We start from the raw sequence: 26,486 nt of genomic DNA, 5'->3' as shown, positions 1-26,486 counted from the left end.
TTATCCAATCTAATCTCAGGTTAATCGCAAATTAATTAAAAAAAATTGTAACCTTTATTTAACTAGGTAAGTAATTTAAGAACAAATTCTTATTTACAATGACGGCTTACCCCAGCCAAACCGGGACGACACTGGGCCAATTGTGCGCAGCCCTATGGGACTACCAATCACAGCCGGATGTGATGCAGCCTGTATTCGAACCAGATACTGCAGCAATGCCTTTTGCACTGAGATGCTGTGTCTTAGACCACTGCGCCACTCGGGAGTGCCAATATAACAAGTCTATTAAGCCCTCGTCTCAAAAAGATTTATACAATAGTGTATTGAGCTCAGAGCTGATGGCAATAAAGGATAAAGATGTATCTTACCTTCCTCATCTCCAAGGCCTCCATCTTCACAGGGTGTAGTGATGTTGGCGGTCCGGTTACTAACAAGGTTGGCAGCTAACCAGCTGTAAATGGAGTTGTAATGTTCTCCCTCTACCTCCAGAGGGAGTAAGAGGTTAGGTTGGTGGTGAGATCAGGTCTGTTGAGATCTCACATGCACCTGTAAGGTCCTAACCATTAAGACATGGAGGGCTCAACTTAAGTTGAGGCTGTTATGTCTTGTCGATATGTCGGCCTATGTTTACCTTTATTTACTTAAATGATGTGCATTTGGTTTATTGATTGCAGCCTAACACGGTGGGAATTAAGTTAGAGCAACTATTTGTGCTGAACATACCAGCAGCCTATTTTACCACTACACATAAACCTTAAGTGTAATCCTGTATGTCCTAATAATATAATTAAAATGAAAGGACATTGCAGAAGCCTACAAAATGGATGCTTTATTGATTGGGGTAGTCCCGATAGGGGAATTCATTTCATTACAACATTGATGTTTCCTACTATTTTAACTATAGGTTGTTGGTTTGTTGTTTTAAAACAATGTGCTTTTTTTATATCACTGCACGAGATAAATAAAGATAGAAATATATAGGGTAGTAAATATAGCTTTTTCATGGGAGAAGGAAGCTATTACAAGTTGTGGTCTGCCCAATATCTCTAACATGGCCTCAGGGGAATTCGTAAGACTACTATATAAATAAACTCAGCAAAAAAGAAACGTCCCTTTTTCAGGACCCTGTCTTTCAAAGATGATTTGTAAAAATCCAAATAACTTCACCGATCTTCATTGTAAAGGGTTTGAACACTGTTTCCCATGCTTGTTCAATGAACCATAAACAATTAATGAACAGGCACCTGTAGAACGGTCGCTAAGACACTAACAGCTTACAGACGGTAGGCAATTAAGGTCACAGTTATGAAAATTTAGGACACTAAAGAGGCCTTTCTACTGACTCTGAAAAACACCAAAAGAAAGATGCCCATGTTCCCTGCTCATCTGCGTGAATGTGCCTTAGGCATGCTGCAAGGAGGCATGAGGACTGCAGAAGTGACGAGGGCAATAAATTGCAATGTCCGTACTGTGAGACGCCTAAGACAGCGCTACAGGGAGACAGGATGGACAGCTGATAGTCCTCGCAGTGGCAGACTGAGTTACACCAGGAACACACAATCCCTCCATCAGTGCTCAGACTGTCCGCAATAGGCTGAGAGAGGCTGGACTGAGGGCTTGTAGGCCTGTTGTAAGGCAGGTCCTCACCAGACATCACCGGCAACAACGTCGCCTATGGGCACAAACCCACCGTCGCTGGACCAGACAGGACTGGCAAAAGGTGCTCTTCACTGACGAGTCGCGGTTTTGTCTCACCAGGGGTGATGGTCGAATTCGCGTTTATTGTCGAAGGAATGAGCATTACACCGAGCCCTGTACTCTGGAGCGGGATCGATTTGGAGGTGGAGGGTCCCGTCATGGTCTGGGGCGGAGTGTCACAGCATCATCGGACTGAGCTTGTTGTCATTGCAGGCAATCTCAATGCTGTGTGTTACAGGGAAGACATCCTCATCCCTCATGTGGTGCCCTTCCTGCAGGCTCATCCTGACGTTACCCTCTAGCATGACATTGCCACCAGCCATACTGCTCGTTCTGTGCGTGATTTCCTGCAAGACAGGAATGTCAGTGTTCTGCAATGGCCAGTGAAGAGCCCGGATCTCAATCACATTGAGCATGTCTGGGACCTGTTGGATCGGAGGGTGAGGGCTAGGGTCATTCCCCCCAGACATTTCCAGGAACTTGCAGGTGCCTTGGCGGAAGACTGGGGTAACGTCTCACAGCAAGAACTGGCAAATCTGGTGCAGTCCATGAGGGGGAGATGCACTGCAGTACTTAATGCAGCTGGTGGCCACACCAGATACTGACTGTTACTTTTGATGTTGACCCCCCCTTTGTTCAGGTACACATTATTCAATTTCTGTTAGTCACATGTCTGTGGAACTTGTTCAGTTTATGTCTCAGTTGTTGAATCTTGTTATGTTCATACAAATATTTACACATAAACGCAGTTGACAGTGAGAGGACATTTCTTTTTTTGCTGATTTTATGTTCCCCACCATTTATTATGATACCTTACTTTCTGTTAGGTTACATTATGAATGGAATAGCATGTGTACATTATCACACAAATTAGAGGAAGGTATCATAGTTCCTCTGAATCTGATGATGTAACTTATCATACATTTTGGAGGATGTACAGTGCATTCGGAAAGTATTCAGACTCCTTGACTTTTCCCAAATGTTGTTATGTTACAGCCTTATTTTAGAATTGTTAAAAAAAATCTATCTACACACAATGCCCCACAATGACAAAGTAAAAACAAGTTTAGACATTTTTGCAAATGTAAAAAAATGAAATATCACAAGTATTCAGACCCTTTACTCAGTACTTTGTTGAAGCACCTTTGGCAGCGATTAAAGCCCTGAGTCTTCTTGGTTATGATGCTACAAGCTTGGCACACCTGTATTTGGGGAGTTTCTCCCATTTTTTTCTGCAGTTCCTCTCAAGCTCTGTCAAGTTGAATGGGGAGCGTCACTGCACAGCTATTTTCAGATCTCTCCAGAGATGTTCGATCGGGTTCAAGTCCGGGCTCAAGAGGACATTTAGAGACTTGTACTGAAGACACTCCTGCGTTGCCTTGGCTGTGTAATCATTGTCCTGATGGAAGGTGAATCTTTTCCCCAGTCTGAGGTCCTGAGCGCTCAGGAGCAGGTTTTCATCAAGGATCTCTTTGTACTTTGTTCCGTTCATCTTTCCCTCAACCCTGACTAGTCTCTCAGTCTCCTCCACTGAAAAAAATCCCCACATCATGATGCTGCCACAACCATGCTTCACGGTAGGGATGGTGCCATGTTTCCTCCAGATGGGATGCTTGGCATTCAGGCCAAAGAGTTCGATTTTGTTTCTCATGGTCTGAGAGTCCTTTAGGTGCCTTTTGTTAAACTCCAACCGGGCTTTCATGTGCCTTTTACTGAGGAGTGACTTCTGTCTGGCCTCTCTGCCATAAAGGCCTGATTGGTGTAGTGCTGCATAGATGGTTGCCCTTCTGGAAGTTTCTCCCATCTCCACAGAGGAATTCTGGAGCTCTGTCAGAGTGACCTTGGGTTCCTGGTCACCTCCCTGACCAAGGCCCTTCTACCCCAATTGCTCAGTTTGGCTGGTCAGCCAGCCCTAGGAAGAGTCTTGGTGATTCCAAACTTCTTCCATTAAAGAATGAGAGAGGGCCCTGTGTTCTTGGGGACTTTCAATGTTGCAGAAATGTTTTGGTACCCTTCCCCTGATCTGTGCCTCAACACGATCCTGTCTCTGAGCTCTGTGGACAATTCCTTCGACCTCATGGCTTGGTTTTTGTTCTGACATGCACTGTCAAGTGTGAGACCTTATATAGACAGGTGTGTTCTTTTCCAAATCATGTCCAATCAATTGAATTTACCACAGGTGACTCCAATCAAGTTGTAGAAACGTCTGAAGGATGATCAATGAAAACAGGATGCACCCAAGCTCAATTTTGAGTCTCATAGCAAAAGGTCTGAAAACTTATTTAGATAAAGAATTTAAACGTAAAAAAAAACGTGTTTTCACTTAGTCATTGCAGGTTATTGATGAGGAGAACATGTACTTTAATGCATTTTAAAATGAGGCTGTAATGTAACAAAATGTGGAAAAGGGGTAGTATTATATGTCTTTCTCTGAGACCAGGTTGCTTGTTGTGTTGTAACACCAAAGGAGAATTATGTGGAGAATTTACGTTAGCGGTTAGGAAAAGCAACAACAAAGGTTAGGGTAATTTACGTAAAAAGTTACGTGAATTGGGATAAGGTTAGAATAATGGTTAGGGGAAGGGTAAGCTAAAATGCTACAGTTTACTTAAACACACAACTTTTGGATTGCTAGACGGTCGCGATATATACCCTACCCATGCTTCCTGACCAACCTCCCTCCTATTTTTTTGTCTTAAGCAACCTTCTTTGTAATCAATACTACTTATTGGAGGTGAAAAGATTTACGTAAAATACCAAACGTCTGTCCATTGAGTCCAGTCTGGCACAATAACTACAGAGCATGCCAACACTTGATTGGTTGTTTTGATTCACACGACATGTGGAACAATGATTATAAACTCCACATTTACAGTATCTGTGACTGTTAACTGATTCATCTCTCGTTAGAATTGATCTGAATTAAAGGGTCTTTTCCTCTGAAAGATGACTTTCCTTCTCTCCCATTACTTTTCTAAAACTATAACAGGATGAAGGAAAAAGGAAACCGTACACTGCTCTTGATAGTATCACTGATATTTAATAAGCTTACGTATCGGCCTCACGGCCTTCGTCAGAGCTTTTTCACCTGCAAAAAGATTGCTCAGATGTGCGAGTGCCTTTTGAAATTTTTTCTCAAACTATAACAGGAATTGTATAGACTTGTTTGTGTTTCCCATTTCAATGAAGTTTGAGGACAATTCCTTCTGTGATGATGTAACTATCTATAGAGGATGTGTCCAACCAATCTATTAGAACGTAATAACGATCAGCTTTTCATTCATGCATTTCATCCAAGGTAGGCATGTATTTGCATTGCTTGTTAAAGGTGAGTTAGACTGCTCCACTCAACAGAAAATGTTGGTGGTTTCCTGTGATTACGTGGTCAGTGTCTATCTGTCATGTAGAGGCCAGATGGTAGAGTTAGAGACGAGTGGTTGAGGAACAGGTAATGTGCTTCATTAAATAGATCATGGGCAGAGAAGTGAGATGGGTGAAAATGCTGCGGTTAGTTTCCAGACAAGTGTTGAAGCATGAGCAAAAAAAGACTGCAGTTGTTGGGGGTCTTAACTGGAAAAAACAGGCTCAAAATTTTGTAGCTTACGTATATAATATTATACTGTACTTTGTGACAAGTGTGTTGATACTGAGATATCTAAGTTATCTACTCTGTGAAGCCCAGCATTCAGCCCAGTCTGAAACTCAGCAAGTGAAAGAGATTGTGGGAAGGTATTTTTTTCCAGAGCAAGTATTGGAAGTGGGCAGTTAATTTATGAAGGGCAATATTGCACAGGTGTAGCTTGCTAAACAATGCATTATCAACCTGTCACGTCCTGACCATAGAAAGCTTTTATTTTCTATGGTAGAGTAGGTCAGGGCGTGACAGGGGGTTTTGTCTAGTTTATTTATGCCTATGTTGGTTCTAGTTTCTTTTTTCTATGTTGGGGGTTTTGTCTAGTATATGTATTTCTATGTGGGGTTCTAGTTTCTGTATTTCTATGTTGTTGTTTTGTGGGATGATCTCCAATTAGAGGCAGCTGGTCATCATTGTCTCTAATTGGGGATCATATTTAAGTTGTTGTTTTTCCCACTAGGTTTTGTGACAGATTATTTTGAGTAAGTGTATGTTGCACCTCTTCGTCACGGTTTGTTGTTTTGTTTATTTGTATGTCTTGCATAGTTTCACCGTTTAAATAAAATGTGGAACGATACACACGCTGCGCCTTGGTCCACTCCTTCATACAACAAACGTGACACAACCTTGGTCAGAGATTTGAAAAGATGGTGATGTTATGTCAGACCACTTTATCGTAAAGTTTTTTTTATATACAATATACATTTTGTATAACAAAACGCTGGAATCACAACATTGCACAATCTGAACTTTGTGGAAAAATACACCACAGAAATACACGGAATGATAAATGAGGCACTCATGTTTTCTGACCAAGTGTGATTAAAATAATAATTGGCATGGCATAATTTACAAGAAATGTTTTATGTAAAATATAAATTGGCACAATAATGCATGGCCACAGTTCAAATGTAAAAGCATAGAAAGGTTTGAGAACATTTTGCTGACACATGATTTAAGTTACACTTACAATATACTGGCTCAGACTACAACATGGTGTAGTATGTACAGTATACAGTATACTGAAATATAAAAATGTGTAACCACTATATGTGGAAAATACATTAGAAGAAAAACGCATTGTTTCCTTGAAAGCAATGGTTGAATTGTAAGAGGATTAGTCATCATTCTTTTAATATTAGAATTGTACAGCTGCCTGGCATTAAAAGTAACAGGACAAAATGTCCCAAATACACTTAAACTCAATAAATAGAGAAACAAACTTGAACACCACCCAAAATTACAGTGGTCCCTCCTAATTTGACCCTAGAAGTAGGCTACATTTGGTATTTGGTATTTTATTAGGATCCCCATTAGCTGTTGCAAAAGCAGCAGCTACTCTTCGTAGGGTCAACACAAAACATGAAACATGACATATTATACAACGGGTGGGTCTAATCCTGAATGCTGATTGGTTAAATGCATATTCCAGCCGGTGTCTATTCCACAAGTTACCACCGGATAAATCTATGACGTTAAATTGCCTATTTACCCTGTTCCATCTGACTGCGCAATCCACTGTCTCATCAGACAAGCAATTTATAAACTTGATCTCCACTACAAAAAGCATCTAGACATTATCTCACATTTCTTTTAGACTAACATTTAGTTTCAATAGCGGAGATTTGTATAAACCTTGTTGTCTGTCTCTCCGACATATGTAATATTGTTTCAATATTCAGATTTGATCTCCAACTGTCCCATAGTAATGAATGTGTAGGGGTCGGGAGTTGGGACGAGAGAGAGAGAGTTAGGCAGAGTTTCTCAGCCTGTCAAAATCATAAATCAGCTGGCATCATTTTTATGGATATCTACAAAGAAATGTCAATTGAAAAAAGGTAAAACGAAGTTAGTTTGCAGTCTTTGAGTTTCAGTTGGAAGTAATTGTGTTAGCTGTGTTGTTGGCTAGCTCCTCTGAAAGAAGTGTCCTGACTAGTAAGCACATTTTCTATGCCAGGCAAAATCGTACCTCTTTAGCTCATTGTTATGGATGTATCCAAATAAATGTCACTAGAAAACAGCTTATATAAAATGCAGCTACTGTTGATATTCTGTCTGCACTGTTTCACGTGAGTCTAAGTTGGTCGTAGTTAGCTAGCAAGCAAGCAAGGGATAAGAAAGTTGCCAGCCAGTATGGCAATGGAACATTTATAAACGAACGACTGGGTCGCGTCCATGGATACAGAACAAAAAGACTGAACGACTGGGTCGCGTCTCTGGAAACTGGAACCAAGCAATCAGCCGGCTTGAATAGCAACCCTAGATTTGTTTCGGGACTATATTTTGTGGAAGAATGAAATAGTATGAATAAATTCATCAAAATAAAACATTTAATGAAAATATGTCAATCATTATTTAAATATGTTGGTAACCTGTTGTATAAAAGTGATAATGCCCTCGAAGCTGGTGCTTGGAGGATATATTGGCACGGTTTGCCCTCCAAACACCTGCTTCTCTGGCATTATCACTTAAACACAGAACATTAATAGACAACAGCTCAAGGAAAGAACTACATCAATTTAAAATACATACACACAAACTATCTAGATCAAACTTTAAAACCAGAATCTGGAGGTTGTGTGTTTCTAGAGAAATGTCTCTGGAGAAATGTTGCTAACCTTAGACTCTTGAACGCAGCTATGGCTGCAACAACTGACAGTTTTCAGAGGTATGTTGAAGCAGTACATTCTTTGTTTACAAAAACAAAAATGACAACAAAAATATAAACAATAGAGTAAACTTAAATAATATTTTGGGTTGTGATAAGGTAAGTATATTTTTCAAGCAGAATGGGGGGTTGATGACCATTTAACATTAGAAAATATCCCAGATTGTATACCTTTATATTGAATGTATGGGTAAGTCTGACTTGATATATTGAAGCTCAGTACAAAAAACCTCAGTACAAAAATCTTTATCAGTTTGAATAAGTCAGACAGTTACTGTATTTTAGAATAGTGAAATGTGAATTAAATGACCTTAATATTCCGTCTCAGTAACTACTCTGAAATAGAAAAGTATAAAAATGGAAGATGTTTTTTCACAGATATATACTGTATGTGGGCTAATGTAGGTGGAGCACAACATGCTCCAATAGGAGAGACTACAGGAGCAAGCAGGAGGGAGTGATTGTATTCTTAAGAGATGATGACCTACATACTGTGTAGATAAGGACAAGCAGTAAATGGTCGATTATAATAAACTAAACTGTGACTCTTGTACATTCAAACTGCATGAACACAGTTGTTGTCAAAGCAAGATCTGAACTACACTTAATCATGTCTGCATTTTGTGAAAAGCAATAAGAGTAAAATGTCAACCAAGAACACTTTCTGAGTCAAAAGGCAAATCAAGATCTACCACTCAGAAATGTTTCAACAGAATCTATATGGTGGTTTCCAATGTACATGGTGGTTTCCAACGTAGCCTAATAGCCATTGTGCTGAGGAGTAGGTGGCTTTATCTCACCAAACATCTGCTTTTTATGTACACAGCTGCTATCCACTGGCAAGCTATACAATGACCAGCTATAAAAAGATACAGGGGAGGCACCTACATTTAAACAACAGAACAGACAGTACTGAAAATAAGCTTCTGACCAGCAGTAGCATAGCAAACACTAGTGAATTGTATTAAGAGGTTCCATTTGTTTTAACCTATACATTGGGACAATGGGCACTTGAAAAGAGCGATCACCCTACTAATAACCCTAGGCATAGTTATTAAATGTGTCTTTATCAGTGAATCTGATCGAGGCCCCAATTCAACAAAGACTGTGAGAATGACCATCAAAGGAAGTTTGAAATGATAACAGCACAATCGTTAAATGGGAATTTCCTCCAGGAAAAACTGTGCCATCATTATGTTTTCTAGATGAATATTTACTATAACTTTTTCTCAATGTCCACTGTAAGATGTAACGCCTTCTCTTGGATGTGAATTATCATGTCACCCTCTCAGTAACTTGCTGTTCTCTCTCTCTCTACTTCATGCAGTGTTAACATCCTTGCTGGCAGCCATGTGATGTAACTGGAGTGTATAATAAACTAATGTCAGGTTAGGGTTGTCTCTAAGCGGATCCAGTTCTGGTATACCTCTTCGCTCCTCCTAAACAGGGAGAGGGAAAGAGGTAGGGAGGGAAGGATTGAGATAGACAAAGAAAGAGGGGCAGAGACAGGGGGCAAGAAAAGATGTAGCAAAAAAGTTAAAGAAAAATAATAATGTGTTTCGTTATTAGATACTTTGTACCAGAGGAAGGAAACAAGACAAGTCTGATGCTCTCTTGTCTATTCTCATTGATCTGCAGTAGGTAACTCAACAGTCAACAAATCTAGAACCATTCCTAAATCTAGTGGGAGGAACCAAGAAGCCAAGCTTAAGTCCACTGACTTGACAAATACTGTTAAAGACACAGGAAAATCAAAGGCATTACTATACTGAACAAAAATATGAATGCAACATGTAACAATTTCAAAGATTTTACTGAATTACAGTTCATAAAAGGACATCAGTCAATTGAAATGAATTCAAAAGGCTCTAATCTATGGATTTCTCATGACTGGGCAAGGGCCCAGCAATGAGTCGGCCAGGGAAGGCACAGGTCCACACACTTAGGAGCCAGACCCAACCCCTCCCACCCCTCCCAGATGACCTGCAGGTGAAGAAGCCTGATGTGGTGGTCCTGGCTGGTATGGTTACACGTGGTCTGCAGTTGTGAGGCTGGTTGAATGGGTAGGTGTGTCCAAACTTTTGACTGGTACTGTATTTACAATATGAAGTGTGGCTTCTCATTGTGCAACCCAAACAATTCATATGGGCAAAACTGGTTGCAATGACATCAGGCCGGTTATCAAACTCAGGTGGCCTGTGCAACTCAATACCACATTAACCCACTGGCACAGAGCTAAAGCCTACAGTTGTAGCCATCAGGGCTGCAAAAGCTGCTGTATTACATCTCCTATGTTTATCAGCCTGTAGCATTATTACTAACCTGGTTATCTACTGGTTTAATGTGAGTTATCTCTGCATACAGAATGTCATCTTGCTTTCTTTCAGGTGAATCTATAAAGGCAAATAAAGGAAATGAAATATACAGTGTGGGTGGGAGTAACTGACAGATATGCACAAATGCTCACCCACAAGACAGGTTCTACAAACACTAAGAACTCATGTTACTATGGATTCCTGTGTCTGTGCTAGCTGTCGTTTTGGCACCAGAGAAGCTATAAAGTAATGATTGTCAGTGTGCTTGTGTGTGTGTGCCTTCTGCTTTTTCAACATTTAGAGAAGTGGTCTGAGACAATGCAACTGTCTGACCAAGCAGAGGAAGTGTAGAAGATACACCACTTCATTTGACCTGCATCCGTTGTTCAGGCAAACATTTATTACCTTTTCCAAAACACTATCCATGATAATTAAAAAAGGTTGTGCACAACATGTTTTGACTTTGACAAGGAGAATAACTTCACCCCTTTAAAAGATGAATACCTGCATGTGAGTGTCTGTTTCTCCTCTTCTTAAGACAGATTGCAAGTCCAACAAGTCCTGAAGCAACCAAAACGGAGATTACAGCAATAATAAGAAAACCTCGAGTGCTCTCATCACCATCTGAAGTAAAAAGATAGAAACTATATTTTAATTAAAACATTGTGTTTCATAAAATGAGCTCTACCATACTTATTGTTTCATATAGAAGTTGGTATTGTCTGGATATCTGCAATGTAACATTGCTCCTGTACATGTTTTACCTGTCACCTTGGAGGGATCACTCTCTATACAGGAATGTGGAACATCAGCGGTCTCCTTGCTGACTGGGTTGGCAGCCTCACATCTGTAAGAGTCTCTGTTCTGTTCATCCACCTTGAGAGGTAGAGAGAGGGTGATGTTGAGGTCAGGGCTGCTGGTCTGGTTGAGTATCTCCTCTCCTCTGTACCAGGACAGGGTAACATCTCTCCCGTTCTCCACAGAACACACCACTCTACAGGAGATGTTTTCATGGACCGTCACCTGAGGTTTGGACAGAACATCTGGAAGACAAATAATGAATAAATGGGAATTAGTGAAATGGAACTTATCTTTAAAGTAGCAAAGACCAGTTGCTACATCCAATTTTGGACTTATAAATGAATGATATGTACTCAATGATTCTTGAAGAATATAACTTGCATCATGAGCTTAGTCCCCGTCAGAGAACCCATCAGCTTGTTTTACTCCAGTGTTTGTTTACAGAGAAATTGTAAACAAACACTATATAGTCTCAAAACATGGTTACAACTATAAGTGTTATATAATGGTTGATCAGTCCTTGCATCCATAGCTCTGTCTATGAATTTGAGTGGTTACATTTCTCCAGCCCTATCACTCAGCTTTTTACCGAACCAATAAAGTGACCGCTTTAGTATTGTTTCTACTGCTGATTGCCACACATATACACACACACACACACTTACAGTACACAGTAAGCTGAAATGTATGTGTCATCTTCTCTTCATCTTCTTCTACATTCTCCACAGTATAAACCCCAGAATCGTCTATTTGTAGGTCTGTCAAAGTGAAGAATCCAGTAACATTGTTCCAGTGAAGGCAGTCTTTAAATCTCTTCACAAGGTTTGTATTACTTTGTTTACCAGGGTGCACCTGTGCAACATTGCCAAGGTCTCCATAAAGTAAATTGCCAGACTTCAACACCGTCACTAGAAAAGAGAGAGACTTTCCCACAATGCCTTTCACCTGCCGAGTCTCAGGTTGGGCTGAATGCTGGGTTGAGCAGAGTACTGTGGAGAGAAAGAGAGACTTAATATCAACGCATGGATTTAAATATCATAGATCTTCTCTAATAACATAACAATGTAGCAAATTACAGTTTCTCGATTTCTTGAGAAAATGTGTCCAAATTGAATTAACTTTTTCGAAAACAATTAACATGTAGCCCCATACTGAAACACGTCGGCCAAAATGACACATTTCAAATGCATTATGACTCAACTAAACATACAACAGCATGGCCTGTATTCTTTTTTCCTAAAATTATTTGACCAAAGATGACCAATGCAGATAGAATGTCACTCAATTGCATGAATATCCAGAAACAAAAGGCTTTATTTGACCTTTTACCATGTTGTCCTTCACAAATTCAATGATGCTGTACAGTATATACAGAGAATAAAAATAAAATACACCAACCTAACAAATCATGGCAAAAACAAAGAAATGTAAAAAAGGCAACACCAATACAGTATACACTACATTCAGTCTATTCATTCGTGTCGATCAGGCCATATGTTTTCATCAACATCACCCTGGATGTTTTCCCTTGCAATGTAGCGAAGAAAAAATATCCTCGCATGGCGTATCCACGCTTGGAAGTCCTCTGCAGTGATTGCCATACAACTGGCATTCATTGCGTCTAGGAGGGACATCTGGTCATGTGGATGGTAATCATAAACTTTCCACCTCCACACATCTGAACCACTCTTCCTCTATGGGCCCCTCTACCTCTCCTTTGTCCTTGCCCTCTGCCTCTTACGCGGTCCATTCTTGCAAACAGCAACTCAGAGGTGAGTGGCCTCTTTAACGCATTAATAAGGACTGATTGCTGATTGAACAACTGTGCAAAGAAGTTTGCACACGTGCAGAAGAGGTTTACATTCAGAGTAATTTGTACAGCTGTGACCAAATGTTTTAATTTTGTTTGACATGATTTACTGAACTGAATTTTGCCTCTTTTGTAGAGTTGTTTACTGTTTTGCAAAACATTGCTTAGCATTTGCATTTTGTGTGAAAGCCTTTACAGTTTTGCAAAAAAGAATACTGTTGTTCTCATTGGGTTATGATGGAAATCAGTGTCATTAAAAGTTTAATTGAAAGTGTCTTAGCAATCGAGAAAAACTGTAAAGGCCTGATGTGATGTAGACGGTTAGGAAAGAAATGACAGGACTGGTATGAATATGTTTGTATACACTTAGAAAAAATGGTTCCAAAAGGGTTATACGGCTGTATCTATAGGATAACACTTTTTGTTTCTAATTAAAACCCTTTTTGGTTTGAGGTCAAACCCTTTTGTGTTCCATGTAGAGCCTCCTGAGGTAAGGGTTCTACATGGACCCCAAAAGGGTTCTACCTGAAACCGAAAGCGGTTCTTAAAAGGGTTCTCATATGGGGACAGCTGAATAACCCTTTTAGGTTCTAGATAGCACCTTTTTTTCTAAGAGTGTAAAAACTGAAATTAAGTTTTCATGGAAATAAAGACTATCTCAGCAAATTCCTCTTCTGGTGTTAATGGCACAATAACTGAAATGCCATCATTGTAAAAAATCCTTTATTACTTTTTGTACTTTTATTTTAACAGGGAAATCCCATTGAGACCAAAACCTATTTTGCCAGAGAGCACTGCATGTAAACAAATTATACAAAATGTACAACCTGAACTGCCCTAGAGGCACCAGAGCATCACGGTGCAGAGCACTGCAGATCATTCCAAAAACAATGCAGATTTACCTAATTCCGTAGTGATCAATGGGACATCTAGAGACATCTAAAGGAGACAAGAGGGCACCCCACACTAATTTTAGATCCCAAGGGGTCTTTATTTTCATACTGTATGCTCTCACTCTCATCACTATCTCATTTGCCATCCATTTATGTCATTTCAACATTGACACAGAGGGGCACATCACACATGCATCTTCTTGGAACTCCCTCCATACACACACAGACACACTACTGTAGCATCTTGTTTACATTTCTCACATTTTAGGCGTCCAGCTGAGGCCCTGGATGGATCATGTTGCATTGAGGTGGGCACAGGGGTATGTACACTATGTCCTTTTCAGTGAGGCGGGCATGGAGTGTAGGCCTAGAGGCCTGGAGTCAGAGGTCACCAGGTCAATGGGGGCCTGCCTGGAGGTCAGGAAGGCTCCAGGGAGAAGGCCCAAGTGAATAGGTGTGTGAGTGACACTGTCTTTCAGTGGGGCAGAGCAGGCAAATTAATGTAAAATCGTGTGAGATGAAAATGTACAAACTAAAGGGTGTGCAATATAGGATAGTCAATGGACATTCCGAACCTTGGTTGAGTCCAGTTGGTCACATGACCAAGGAGGTATTGAAATTAGAAAATGTACAAAATTCATGTAACAACGTGTGAGATGAAAATGGACAAACTAAAGGGTGTGCAATGTGTAGGCCCACTGAATGTACATTCTGAACTGTATTTGAGGTCAGTAGGTCACATGACCAAGGAGCTATTGAAATTAGAATATAAAAAAAGTTTGTACTTTGTTTACGCTCCCGAACTAATTCAACTCAGAATACTGAATGCTGCTTACATTTCCACATGTTTATTAGCTTTGGAAAGCAAATTAATGTCAAAATCGTGAAAATAAGACCTGTGCAATGTTGTGCACAATTTGTCCAACATCATGACACTTATTTGTAGTCTGTGGCCTAAGTGGTTTGAAAGCTATTGAGGTTTGAAAGCCCAAATATCTGGCGAATATCCAACCTGAAACTGTTTTTACCTTGGTCCTAAGTTAGTAGGCTAAATAGTGCATACAAAACGAAGGAAAAGAGATGGCTATAGACTACATGGGGCAAAATCACTCTCTGTTAAATTATAATTTGAGGTAGTCAGTCAACACAAATTATTTTGCATCTCCATGTGACGAGGCTGCTTCTAAATGTAATTTTTTTTTTTCTTCCATAAAGGCATCATACAAATTTGACACATTTTGATCTTATGATAAGTCATAGGCATAGGCTATATGAATAATTTAGTCTACATTCAAATTTGACACCAATTATTTTTGGAATGCTTTTTACAATTTGCTGATAGCCCATGTTTGGTTAGCTTGTTCAGGTAAAACATTCCACTCCGTGTCATCTGGTATCATAACTGGTAATTTCCCCCTGGCAGTGAGAGCGGTTCAGTGGTGTGTTGTGTGGACATTGGGAGAGATGTGACTCTGTCGTGGTACGATAGAGATGAGAGACTGAACCAGACTAACAGCACTGTTGTCACCCACAACCTCTTCCCGGGGAAATGGCAAGTTTTGATACCAGAGCTGTATACTTTTTGTGCGACTTTATTCGTGGGGAATGGCGTTTAAAAAGGACAAGGACAATAGGCTAAACAATAGATAGACAACGAATTAAATGTATAAATGAATAACAGTAGGTCTAATAGGCTAGCCTATACATTATGAGAATATATGCCTATATATTACAACAGTAACCAACACAAAGTACAACTTCTACAGGAATAGCCTACTTACCGATGATGAAACATACTGATATTCCCAAATATTGAAGCGTTGTAGTTTTCTAGTTCTCTATTGCTGGGACTTTAGAGGTCTCTTCACAGCCGCTATATTTCCAATAATCTTTTAGGCGGGCTGAGTTATGTACTGTTGTGCTGTGGATGACCCATTTAAATAGCAGCTGCTGCACTACTTCCACTTCCTTTTCTCGGCGCGTTCCAGGAAGGGCTCGCTTGGTAAGAGCTCAATGTTAGAGTGTATAAGGCGAGGCGCACTATGTTTAACGACACTCCTACTAAGGTTCCAACAAAGTGTCCTTGAGTAGCCCAGCCAGAGCCGGACTTGAACCTGATTTAACATCTCTGAGGAGATCTTAAAATAGCTGTGCAGTGTTGCTCCCAATCAAACCTGACAGAACTTGAGATAATCTGCAGAGAAGAATGGGAGAAACTCTCTAAATACAGGTGTGCCAAGCTTGTAGCATCATACCCAGGAAGACTCAAGGCTGTAATCGCTGCCAAAGGTGCTTCAACAAAGTACTGAGAAAAGGGTCTGAATACTTATGTACGTGTGATATTTACTTTTATTTTTAATACACTTGCAAAAATTTCTGAACCTGTTTTTGCTTTGTCATTATGGGGTGTGTGTGTAGATTGATGAGGGGAAAAACGATTTAATCCATTTTAAAATAAGGCTGTAACGTAACAAAATTTGGAAAAAGTAAATGGGTCTGAATACTTTATTTGCACTGTATTTCACCCATGTGAATGTGGCCAAAGACATGACTGAAACAGGAACCAATTGCCAATGTATGTGTACAGTGGATATATACACATAAATGTGATATTTGAGGCTCTCTCTCAATACATTTATTTGATTTTTTTTGTCATTTTAGTAATGAACACACATTATATTATGCTTTTAGCTTGTGGCTGTGTGATATGGGGGTTAGATTTTAAAGAAAAACATTTATTTTATTATTTAACCTTTATTTAACTAGGCAAGTCAGTTAAGAACAAATTCTTATTTACAATGACGGCCTACTTCAGCCAAACCCTCCCCTAAACGGATAACACTGGGACAATTGTACGCCGCCTTAAGGGACAACCGATCAGTCGGTTGGGATCGAACCCGGGTCTGTAGTGATGCCTTAGACCGATAGCTGGTGCTCACAACCCAGCTATCATCTACAATCGGTTTATTTAGCCTTACCAAACACACCCAACATACAGTATGCAGTGCTGCTTGTGGGAATGTCATCTCCCTGAGTCTTGTAAAGTTAATCTCAACGTGGCCCGCCAGATTCAGAAGCTTGAAAACCCATTACAAAAAAAAAGTTTGTAATGAATTACTTTAATTTCATGAATAAATAAATAGGCGATGCTATTTGGAAAAAAATAGGCCTACAAAAGAAAGTCGAAGGACAAGAGTGTTCCCCGCGTAGGCCGAAACAACTTGTAAAACGATTATACTTATTGGGGGTTTATGGTCACTATTACATTTACATTACATTTAAGTCATTTAGCAGACGCTCTTATCCAGAGCGACTTACAAATTGGTGCATTCACCTTATGATATCCAGTGGAACAACCACTTTACAATAGTGCATCTAAATCTTTTTAGGGGGGGGTTAGAAGGATTACTTTATCCTATCCTAGGTATTCCTTAAAGAGGTGGGGTTTCAGGTCTCCGGAAGGTGGTGATTGACTCCGCTGTCCTGGCGTCGTGAGGGAGCTTGTTCCACCATTGGGGTGACAGAGCAGCGAACAGTTTTGACTGGGCTGAGCGGGAACTGTGCTTCCTCAGAGGTAGGGGGTCCAGCAGGCCAGAGGTGGATGAACGCAGTGCCCTTGTTTGGGTGTAGGGCCTGATCAGAGCCTGAAGGTATGGAGGTGCCGTTCCCTTCACAGCTCCGTAGGCAATCACCATGGTCTTGTAGCGGATGCGAGCTTCAACTGGAAGCCAGTGGAGATAGCGGAGGAGCGGGGCGACGTGAGAGAACTTGGGAAGGTTGAACACTAGACGGGCTGCGGCGTTCTGGATGAGTTGTAGGGGTTTAATGGCACAGGCAGGGAGCCCAGCCAACAGCGAGTTGCAGTAATCCAGACGGGGAGATGACAAGTGCCTGGATTAGGACCTGCGCCGCTTCCTGTGTGAGGCAGGGTCGTACTCTGCGAATGTTGTAGAGCATGAACCTACAGGATCGGGTCACCGCCTTGATGTTAGTGGAGAACGACAGTGTGTTGTCCAGGATCACGCCAAGGTTCTTAGCACTCTGGGAGGAGGACACAAGGGAGTTGTCAACCGTGATGGCGAGATCATGGAACGGGCAGTCCTTCCCCGGGAGGAAGAGCAGCTCCGTCTTGCCGAGGTTCAGCTTGAGCTGGTGATCCGTCATCCACACTGATATGTCTGACAGACATGCAGAGATGCGATTCGCCGCCTGGTTATCAGAAGGGGGAAAGGAGAAGATTAATTGTGTGTCGTCTGCATAGCAATGATAGGAGAGACCATGTGAGGATATGACAGAGCCAAGTGACTTGGTGTATAGCGAGAATAGGAGAGGGCCTAGAACAGAGCCCTGGGGGACACCAGTGGTGAGAGCGCATGGTGCGGAGACAGATTCTCGCCACGCCACCTGGTATGAGCGACCTGTCAGGTAGGACGCAATCCAAGCGTGGGCCGCGCCGGAGATGCCCAACTCGGAGAGGGTGGAGAGGAGGATCTGATGGTTCACAGTATCAAAGGCAGCAGATAGGTCTAGAAGGATGAGAGCAGAGGAGAGAGAGTTAGCTTTAGCAGTGCGGAGAGCCTCCGTGACACAGAGAAGAGCAGTCTCAGTTGAATGCCCAGTCTTGAAACCTGACTGATTAGGATCAAGAAGGTCATTCTGAGAGAGATAGCAGGAGAGCTGGCCAAGGACGGCACGTTCAAGAGTTTTGGAGAGAAAAGAAAGAAGGTTATGATTATGAAAACACATATATATATATATATATATATATACATATATATATATATATATATATATATATATATATATATACTGCTCAAAAAAATAAAGGGAACACTTAAACATTGCAGCGTTTGCAGAGTTTCATACACACATAACAGGTGAAAATATTTTTCATGCCTTTAATATTAGCAGAGTGTGAGCAATATGTCCCCTCCATTTGTAGTACACAGATATTTCAGTTGGAGTCGGAAGTTTACATACACCTTAGCAAAATATACTGCTCAAAAAAATAAAGGGAACACTTAAACAACACATCCTAGATCTGAATGAAAGAAATAATCTTATTAAATACTTTTTTCTTTACATAGTTGAATGTGCTAACAACAAAATCACACAAAAATAATCAATGGAAATCCAATTTATCAACCCATGGAGGTCTGGATTTGGAGTCACACTCAAAATTAAAGTGGAAAACCACACTACAGGCTGATCCAACTTTGATGTAATGTCCATAAAACAAGTCAAAATGAGTCTCAGTAGTGTGTGTGGCCTCCACGTGCCTGTATGACCTCCCTACAATGCCTGGGCATGCTCCTGATGAGGTGGCTGATGGTCTCCTGAGGGATCTCCTCCCAAACCTGGACTAAAGCATCCGCCAACTCCTGGACAGTCTGTGGTGCAACGTGGCGTTGGTGGATGGAGCGAGACATGATGTCCCAGATGTGCTCAATTGGATTCAGGTCTGGGGAACGGGCGGGCCAGTCCATAGCATCAATGCCTTCCTCTTGCAGGAACTGCTGACACACTCCAGCCACATGAGGTCTAGCATTGTCTTGCATTAGGAGGAACCCAGGGCCAACCGCACCAGCATATGGTCTCACAAGGGGTCTGAGGATCTCATCTCGGTACCTAATGGCAGTCAGGCTACCTCTGGCGAGCACATGGAGGGCTGTGCGGCCCCCCCAAAGAAATGCCACACCACACCATGACTGACCCACTGCCAAACCGGTCATGCTGGAGGATGTTGCAGGCAGCAGAACGTTCTCCACGGCGTCTCCAGACTCTGTCACGTCTGTCACGTGCTCAGTGTGAACCTGCTTTCATCTGTGAAGAGCACAGGGCGCCAGTGGCGAATATGCCAATCTTGGTGTTCTCTGGCAAATGCCAAACACCCTGCACGGTGTTGGGCTGTAAGCACAACCCCCACCTGTGGACGTCGGGCCCTCATACCACCCTCATGGAGTCTGTTTCTGACCGTTTGAGCAGACACATGCACATTTGTGGCCTGCTGGAGGTCATTTTGCAGGGCTCTGGCAGTGCTCCTCCTGCTCCTCCTTGCACAAAGGCGGAGGTAGCGGTCCTGCTGCTGGGGTGTTGCCCTCCTACGGCCTCCTCCACGTCTCCTGATGTACTGCCCTTTCTCCTGGTAGTGCCTCCATGCTCTGGACAATAGGCTGACAGACACAGCAAACCTTCTTGCCACAGCTCGCATTGATGTACCATCCTGGATGAGCTGCACTACCTGAGCCACTTGTGTGGGTTGTAGACTCCGTCTCATGCTACCACTAGAGTGAAAGCACCGCCAGCATTAAAAAGTGACCAAAACATCAGCCAGGAAGCATAGGAACTGAGAAGTGGTCTGTGGTCACCACCTGCAGAACCACTCCTTTATTGGGGGTGTCTTGCTAATAATTTCCACCTGGTGTCTATTCCATTTGCACGACAGCATGTGAAATGTATTGTCAATCAGTGTTGCTTCCTAAGTGGACAGTTTGATTTCACAGAAGTGTGATTGACTTGGAGTTACATTGTGTTGTTTAAGTGTTCCCTTTATTTTTTTAAGCAGTGTACGTAAATATGTTCCCCGCCATTTAGTATGATACATTACTTTATGTTAGGTTACATTATGAATGGAATAGTGTTTGTACAATATCACACTAATTAGAGGACGGTATCATAGTTCTTACGAATTGGATGATGTAAATGATCATACATCTTATCATGCATTCGGAAAGTATTCAGACCTTTTCCATATTTTGTTATGTTACAGCCTTATTCTAAAATTGATTAAATTGTGTTTTTCCTCATCAATCTACACACAATAACCCATAATGACAAAGCAAAAACAGGTCTAGACATTTTTGCAAATGTAAAACATTTTTTGAATGAAATATCACAATTACAAGTATTCAGACCCTTTAATCAGTGCTTTGTTGAAGCACCTTTAGCAGCGATTACAGCCTTAAGTCTTCTTGGGTATGATGCTACAAGCTTGGCACACCTGTATTTGGGGAGTTTCTCCCATTATTTTCTGCAGATCCTCTCAAGCTCTGTCCAGTTGGATGGGGAGTGTCTATTTTTAGATCTCTCCAGAGGTGTTCGATAGGGTTCAAGTCTGAGCTCTGGCTGGGCCACTCAAGGACATCCAGAGACTTGTACCGAAGACACTCCTGCGTTGTATTGGCTGTGTGCTTGTTGTCTTGTTGGAAGGTGAACCTTCGCCCCAGTCTGAGGTCCTGAGCACTCTGGAGCAGGTTTTCATCAAGGATCTTTCTGTACTTTGTTCCGTTCATCTTTCCCTAGTCTCCCAGTCCCTGCCACTGAAAGACAACCATGCTTCACCGTAGGGATGGTGCCAGGTTTCCTCCATACGGGACGTTTGACATTCAGGCCAAGGAGTTCAATCTTGTTTCTCATGGTCAAAGAGTCCTATTGGAGCCTTTTGGCAAACTCCAAGCAGGCTGTCATGTGCCTTTTACTGAGGAGCGGCTTCTGTCCGGCCACTCTACCATAAAGGCTGGATTGGTGGAGTGCTGCATAGATGTGAGACCTTATATCGACAGGTGTGTGCTTTTCCAAATCATGTCCAATCAATTGAATGTACTACAGGTGGACTCCAATCAAGTTGTAGAAACATCTGAAGGATGATCAATGAAAACAGGATGCAGCTGAGCTCCATTTTGAGTCTCAGAGCAAAGGGTCTGAATACTTATGTAAATAAAGTATTTAATATATATATATATACGATAACATTTCTAAAAACATGTTTTCACTTAGTCATTATGGGCTGTTGTTTGTAGATTGATGAGGAAAACATGTAATTTAATCCATTTTAAAATAAGGCTGTAACGTAACAAAATGTGGAAAAGGGGAAAGGTTCTGAATACTTTCCGAATGCTATGTATAGTATTATACGTCTTTCTCTGAGACCAGGTTGCTTGTTGTGTTGTTACAAGAAAGGAGAATTATAAGGAGAATTTACATTCTTCTCTTGTCTTTTCCCTGAGTTCCTTGATGATATAAATAGATTCTTCACAACATATAGGTTCTATTTAATTTGGTGTTCACTTTGTTCACTACATATATTTTACACACTTAATTATTTATACATATAGGCTCGTTTCTAGTGAAAAAGTTCAACACCCAGACACCCCTGCACCAGAAAGACTGTATGGCTAATCTGTGTTTCATACAGTAATGTTACTCATTTCCTGTAACAAAACACTGGAATCACAACATTGCACAATCTGAACTTTGTGGAAAAATACACAGAATGATAAATGAAGCACTCATGTTTTCTGACCAAGTGTGATTATAATAATAATTGGCATGGAATAATTTACAAGACATGTTTTTATATAAAATATAAATTGGCACAATAATGCATGGCCACAGTTCAAATGTAAAAGCATAGAAAGGTTTGAGAACATTTTGCTGACACATGATTTAAGTTACACTTACAATATACAGTACACTGGCTCAGAGTACAAAATAGTGTAGTATGTATAGTACAGTATACTGAAATATAAAAACATTCAACCACTAGATGTGGAAAATACATTACAAGAAAAACACATTGTTTCCTTGAAAGCAATGTATGAATTTTAATAGGATTAGTCATAAATTATTTTCAAATAAGACATGTAAAAGTAACAGGACAAAACATCCCAAATAGACTTAAACTCATTAAATAGAGAAACACACTTGAAAACCACCCAACAATTACAGTGGTACCTTCTAATTTGACCCTAGAAGTAGGCTACATTTGGTATTTTATTAGGATCCCCACTAGCTGTTGCAAAAGCAGCAGCTACTCTTCCTGGGGTCCACACAAAACATGAACCATGACATATTATACAACGGGTGTGTCTAATCCTGAATGCTGATTGGTTAAATGCAAATTCCAGCCGGTGTATATTTATCTATCTGACGTTAAAATGCCTATTTACTCTGTTCCATCTGACTGCGCAATCCACTGTCTCATCAGCCCAGCCAAACAATTTATAAACTTTATCTCCAATACAAAAATCATTTAGACATTATCTCACATTTCTTTTAGACTAACATTTAGTTTTCAACAGTAGAGATTTGTATAAACCTTGTTGTCTGTCTCTGCGACATTTGCAATATTGTTTCAATATTCAAATTCGATCTCCATCTGTCCCATAGCAATGAACTTGTAGGGGTCGGGACGAGAGAGAGAGAGAGGCATGCAGCGTTTCTCAGCTCGTCGAAATCATGAATCAGCTGGCATCAGAATTGTAAGTTGAAAAAAGGTAAAATGAAATGCAGCTAGTTTGCAGTCTTTCCAGTTTAGTCTTAACGAGAGAGCACATTTTCTATGCCAGGCGAAATCATACCTCATTAGCTCATTATTATGAATGTTCTGTTCTGTTCTGTTCTGTTATTCTGTCTGCACTGTTTGACGTGACTGTAAGTTAGCCGTAGTTGGCTACCTAGCAAGCAAGGGATGAGAACCAGTATGGCAATGGAACATTTAGAATGAACAACTGGGTTGTGTCTCTGGCAACCGAACCAATAGAATGAACGACCAGCAGGCTTGGGTAGCAACCCTAGATTTGTTTCGGGACTATATCTTGTGGAAAGATTAAATAATATGAATAAATTCATCAAAATATATTTTTTTATGAAAATATGTCAATCATTATTTAAATATGTTGGTAACCCATTGTATAAAAGTGATAATGCCCTCAAAGTCGGTGTTTGAAGGATATATCCTCCAAACACCTGTTTCTCTGGCATTATCAGTTAAATACAGAACATTAACATTAATAGACAACAAGACAGAACTACATCAATTTAAAAAAAAAGGCACACGTAGCCTACATATCAATACATACACAAACTATCTAGGTCAAACATTAAAACCAGCATCTGGAGGTTGTGGGTTTCTGGATAAATGTCTCTGGAGAAACTCTTGAATGCAACTATGGCTGCAACGACTGACAGTTTTCAGAGGTATGTTGTAGCAATTAGTGATGCACGGATATGATACTTTTGGCCGATACCGATATCCAATATTTTCCTTGCCAAAAAAAAAACGATACGGATAACCGGTATTCAACATTTTAGCAGCCTTTTAAACATTCTATTATAGTTATAGTTAACACGCACACATACGGACGCAGCCGTCAGTCACTGCATCTCAGTGCCAGAGGCATCACTACAGTCCCTGGTTCGAATCCAGGCTGTATCACATCCGGCTGTGATTGGGAGTCCCATATGGTGGCACACAATTGGCCCTGTTCGGGCCGTCATTGTAAATAAGAATTTGTTCTTAACTGACTTGCCTTGTTAAATAAAGGTTACACACACCACACTGACTAAAAAGCTATTTTGTTGGCATTTACGTATGTCCCCATTACCAGTAAAACATAATCAAAAGCTATTTATTTCACTTACATGCTGTGCTGTTTCGTTCATTTGTTCAGTCGTTTCATTCTCAACCAGGATTTCTATGGAACGCCATTCGGGTCTTTGCGTGTCAAAAAATATAGCTAGCTAACTATAGCTACTTAAGCAGACTATCTATATAGCTAGGTGTCATCATCTAAAATAACCCTAATTTATAAAACAGTTCTTATTTGATTAATGGTGGTCGGACCCATCTATGTGAAGCTAGCCACAATAAGGATTAGCCACAATAGAGGACTTTGCCAGTTAGCCTTCAAAATAAAAGTTTGGAATAATTCTACCATTTGTTTTCATTTGCATCACTGTCAATGACATTTTTATTTTGAAGGCAAACCGCAACTTCCACTATTGTGCCTAATCCTTATTGTGGCTAGTTTCACAACACATAACCAAGTCCAGTCGAGCCTCACTAGCCAGATGAAGCTAGCTGGCTGCTTAGGGCAACAGGGTTAAGTAGCTGGCTAGCTATTTATTTTAAATAGGCAAACAACAAGTGGCAACCTAGCTAATACTTACAAGGATTCCTAAATCATTGCAAAGAATAATGAAAGTGACTGCAGTTTTTACTGGTCAGTAGTTTTCAGGCTGGTTGTGTTGGTGCAAGCTAGGTACCAAGCTAAAGCTAGCTACCCCAGAAGTTGTGGTCGAACAAATGATGCTTTATTACCAACGCGGTATTGTAAACACATCTTTTCTGGCCTGTGTTTGCTGACTTTTTTGTACAGCTCTGACAGTGCTACTGTATCTTTTTTGACACGCAGAGACTTAAACGGCGTTCCATAGTATGTATGTCGTGAAGCTAATAGCAGTGAAGCTATTACTGTGTAACTCTGTTAGGGCAACATCGGAAAAATAGTGCACCTGGTAGTGTTAACCGGTGCTCGACCAGTCGGCGAAAGCCAACGTCACCCACGACAGAGAACGGTTGATTGTTAAGGGCAATGAATTCCATTATCTTGGCTTTAATAGATTTCGCCTTTGAGTTGTCTCGCTGAAATTTTGACGTGTTGACTGCTCGATCCACACAGCAGACATTGTGGACTAGTTTAGGAATGCTGTGTTGCACGTATAGCGCAAAATTTGACGTGGCGTCTTTACATCATGTACCTTCATTATATAGGTATGCATGTTGGCTTTGACATCGGTTTTGAACATCGGGCGTTAAACTAGACATTGGCCGATACCGATGTTGGCATTTTTAGCTAATATCGTCCGATTACGATATGTTCACCGATATACCGTGCATCCCTAGTAGTAAGACATTCTTTGTTTACAAAAAAAGTATATAAAACAATGGAGTAAACTTAAATAATATGTTGGGTTGTGTTAAGGTAAGTATATTTTTCAAGCTGAATGGGTGATTTTTAACATTTAACATTTTAACATTAGGAAATATCCCAGATTGTATACCTTTAAATTAAATGAATGGGTAAGTCTTTGACTTCATATATTTTTTTATTAGGATCCCCATTAGCCAACGCCGTAATGCTAGCTAATCTTCCTGGGGTCCAACATCAATTAACAAGACATTACAAACAACCACAAATCATGACTTCAAACATTCAACAAGTAGGCAATACAGACAATTAAAATACCTGACAGGAAACACATTTAACATTCAGTTGATGCTTTCCAGTCATATGATCTATCGCATTAGATGTTCAATTTTTTTTTTTATTGAAGGTGGATTTACTTTTGCCTGAGAAATATGAATTGGTAAAGAGTTCCATTCCCCTATGGCTTTATATAAAAAAGTAGATTTAAGGCAATTTGTCCTTGGCTTGGGTTGTCTTAGCTGCCCTGAATTTGCCTGTCTGGTTTGGTGGTTATGCACGTTGCTAGCATGTACTAACTGGCCTGAAAAATATAGTTTTTTTTTTTTAATATAACATTCCTAAAGAAAATCAGAAGACTGGATAGTAATTTGTTTTCAATGTGAAGCCATGAAAGATTCTGATGCATTTGGATAATATTCATACAGACAGACCAATGAAGAGCTAATCTGGCAGCCCTGTTTTGAGCGATTTGAATCTTTTTTTTTTATATATTTCTTGCTGCAGATGACCATATAACTGGACAGTACTCTAAGTGTGATAAGACTAGGTATTGAATCACCAGATTCAGTGTGTTAAATGTGAACATTTTCTTGTAACAAAAATTCCCTTACACATCTAGTAACAGTATTATCTATGTGTTCTGACCATGATAAAGCTGCGTAGTTTAAAAAAAAAAA

General features: G+C 40.5%; 1 protein-coding gene across 5 annotated transcripts in view; it reads right to left on the bottom strand.

Moving 5' to 3' along the window:
- Positions 1–5,988: 5,988 nt before the first annotated feature.
- LOC106598658 (T-cell surface antigen CD2) overlaps positions 5,989–26,486 on the bottom strand; it is an 80,808-nt gene continuing 60,310 nt past the window's right edge. The window contains exons 2-6 of one of the 5 annotated variants that reach the window (XM_045716742.1): positions 11,782–12,105; positions 11,080–11,358; positions 10,820–10,876; positions 10,323–10,393; positions 5,989–9,439 (exon numbers count right to left, since the gene is read on the bottom strand). In XM_045716742.1, coding sequence (XP_045572698.1) covers positions 9,320–9,439; positions 10,323–10,393; positions 10,820–10,876; positions 11,080–11,358; positions 11,782–12,105 — 851 coding nt within the window. In that variant the 3' untranslated portion in view covers positions 5,989–9,319. Of the gene's footprint in view, positions 9,440–9,794; positions 10,394–10,819; positions 10,940–11,079; positions 11,359–11,781; positions 12,106–26,486 lie in introns of those variants that run through there. The other 4 variants (XM_045716741.1, XM_045716747.1, XM_045716744.1 and 1 more) reach the window with 4 other exon arrangements.

The sequence above is a fragment of the Salmo salar genome, chromosome ssa04, assembly GCF_905237065.1.
Source record: "Salmo salar chromosome ssa04, Ssal_v3.1, whole genome shotgun sequence".
NCBI classification, from domain to species: domain Eukaryota; kingdom Metazoa; phylum Chordata; class Actinopteri; order Salmoniformes; family Salmonidae; genus Salmo; species Salmo salar.
This window is presented reverse-complemented; position numbering and strand designations above follow the sequence as displayed.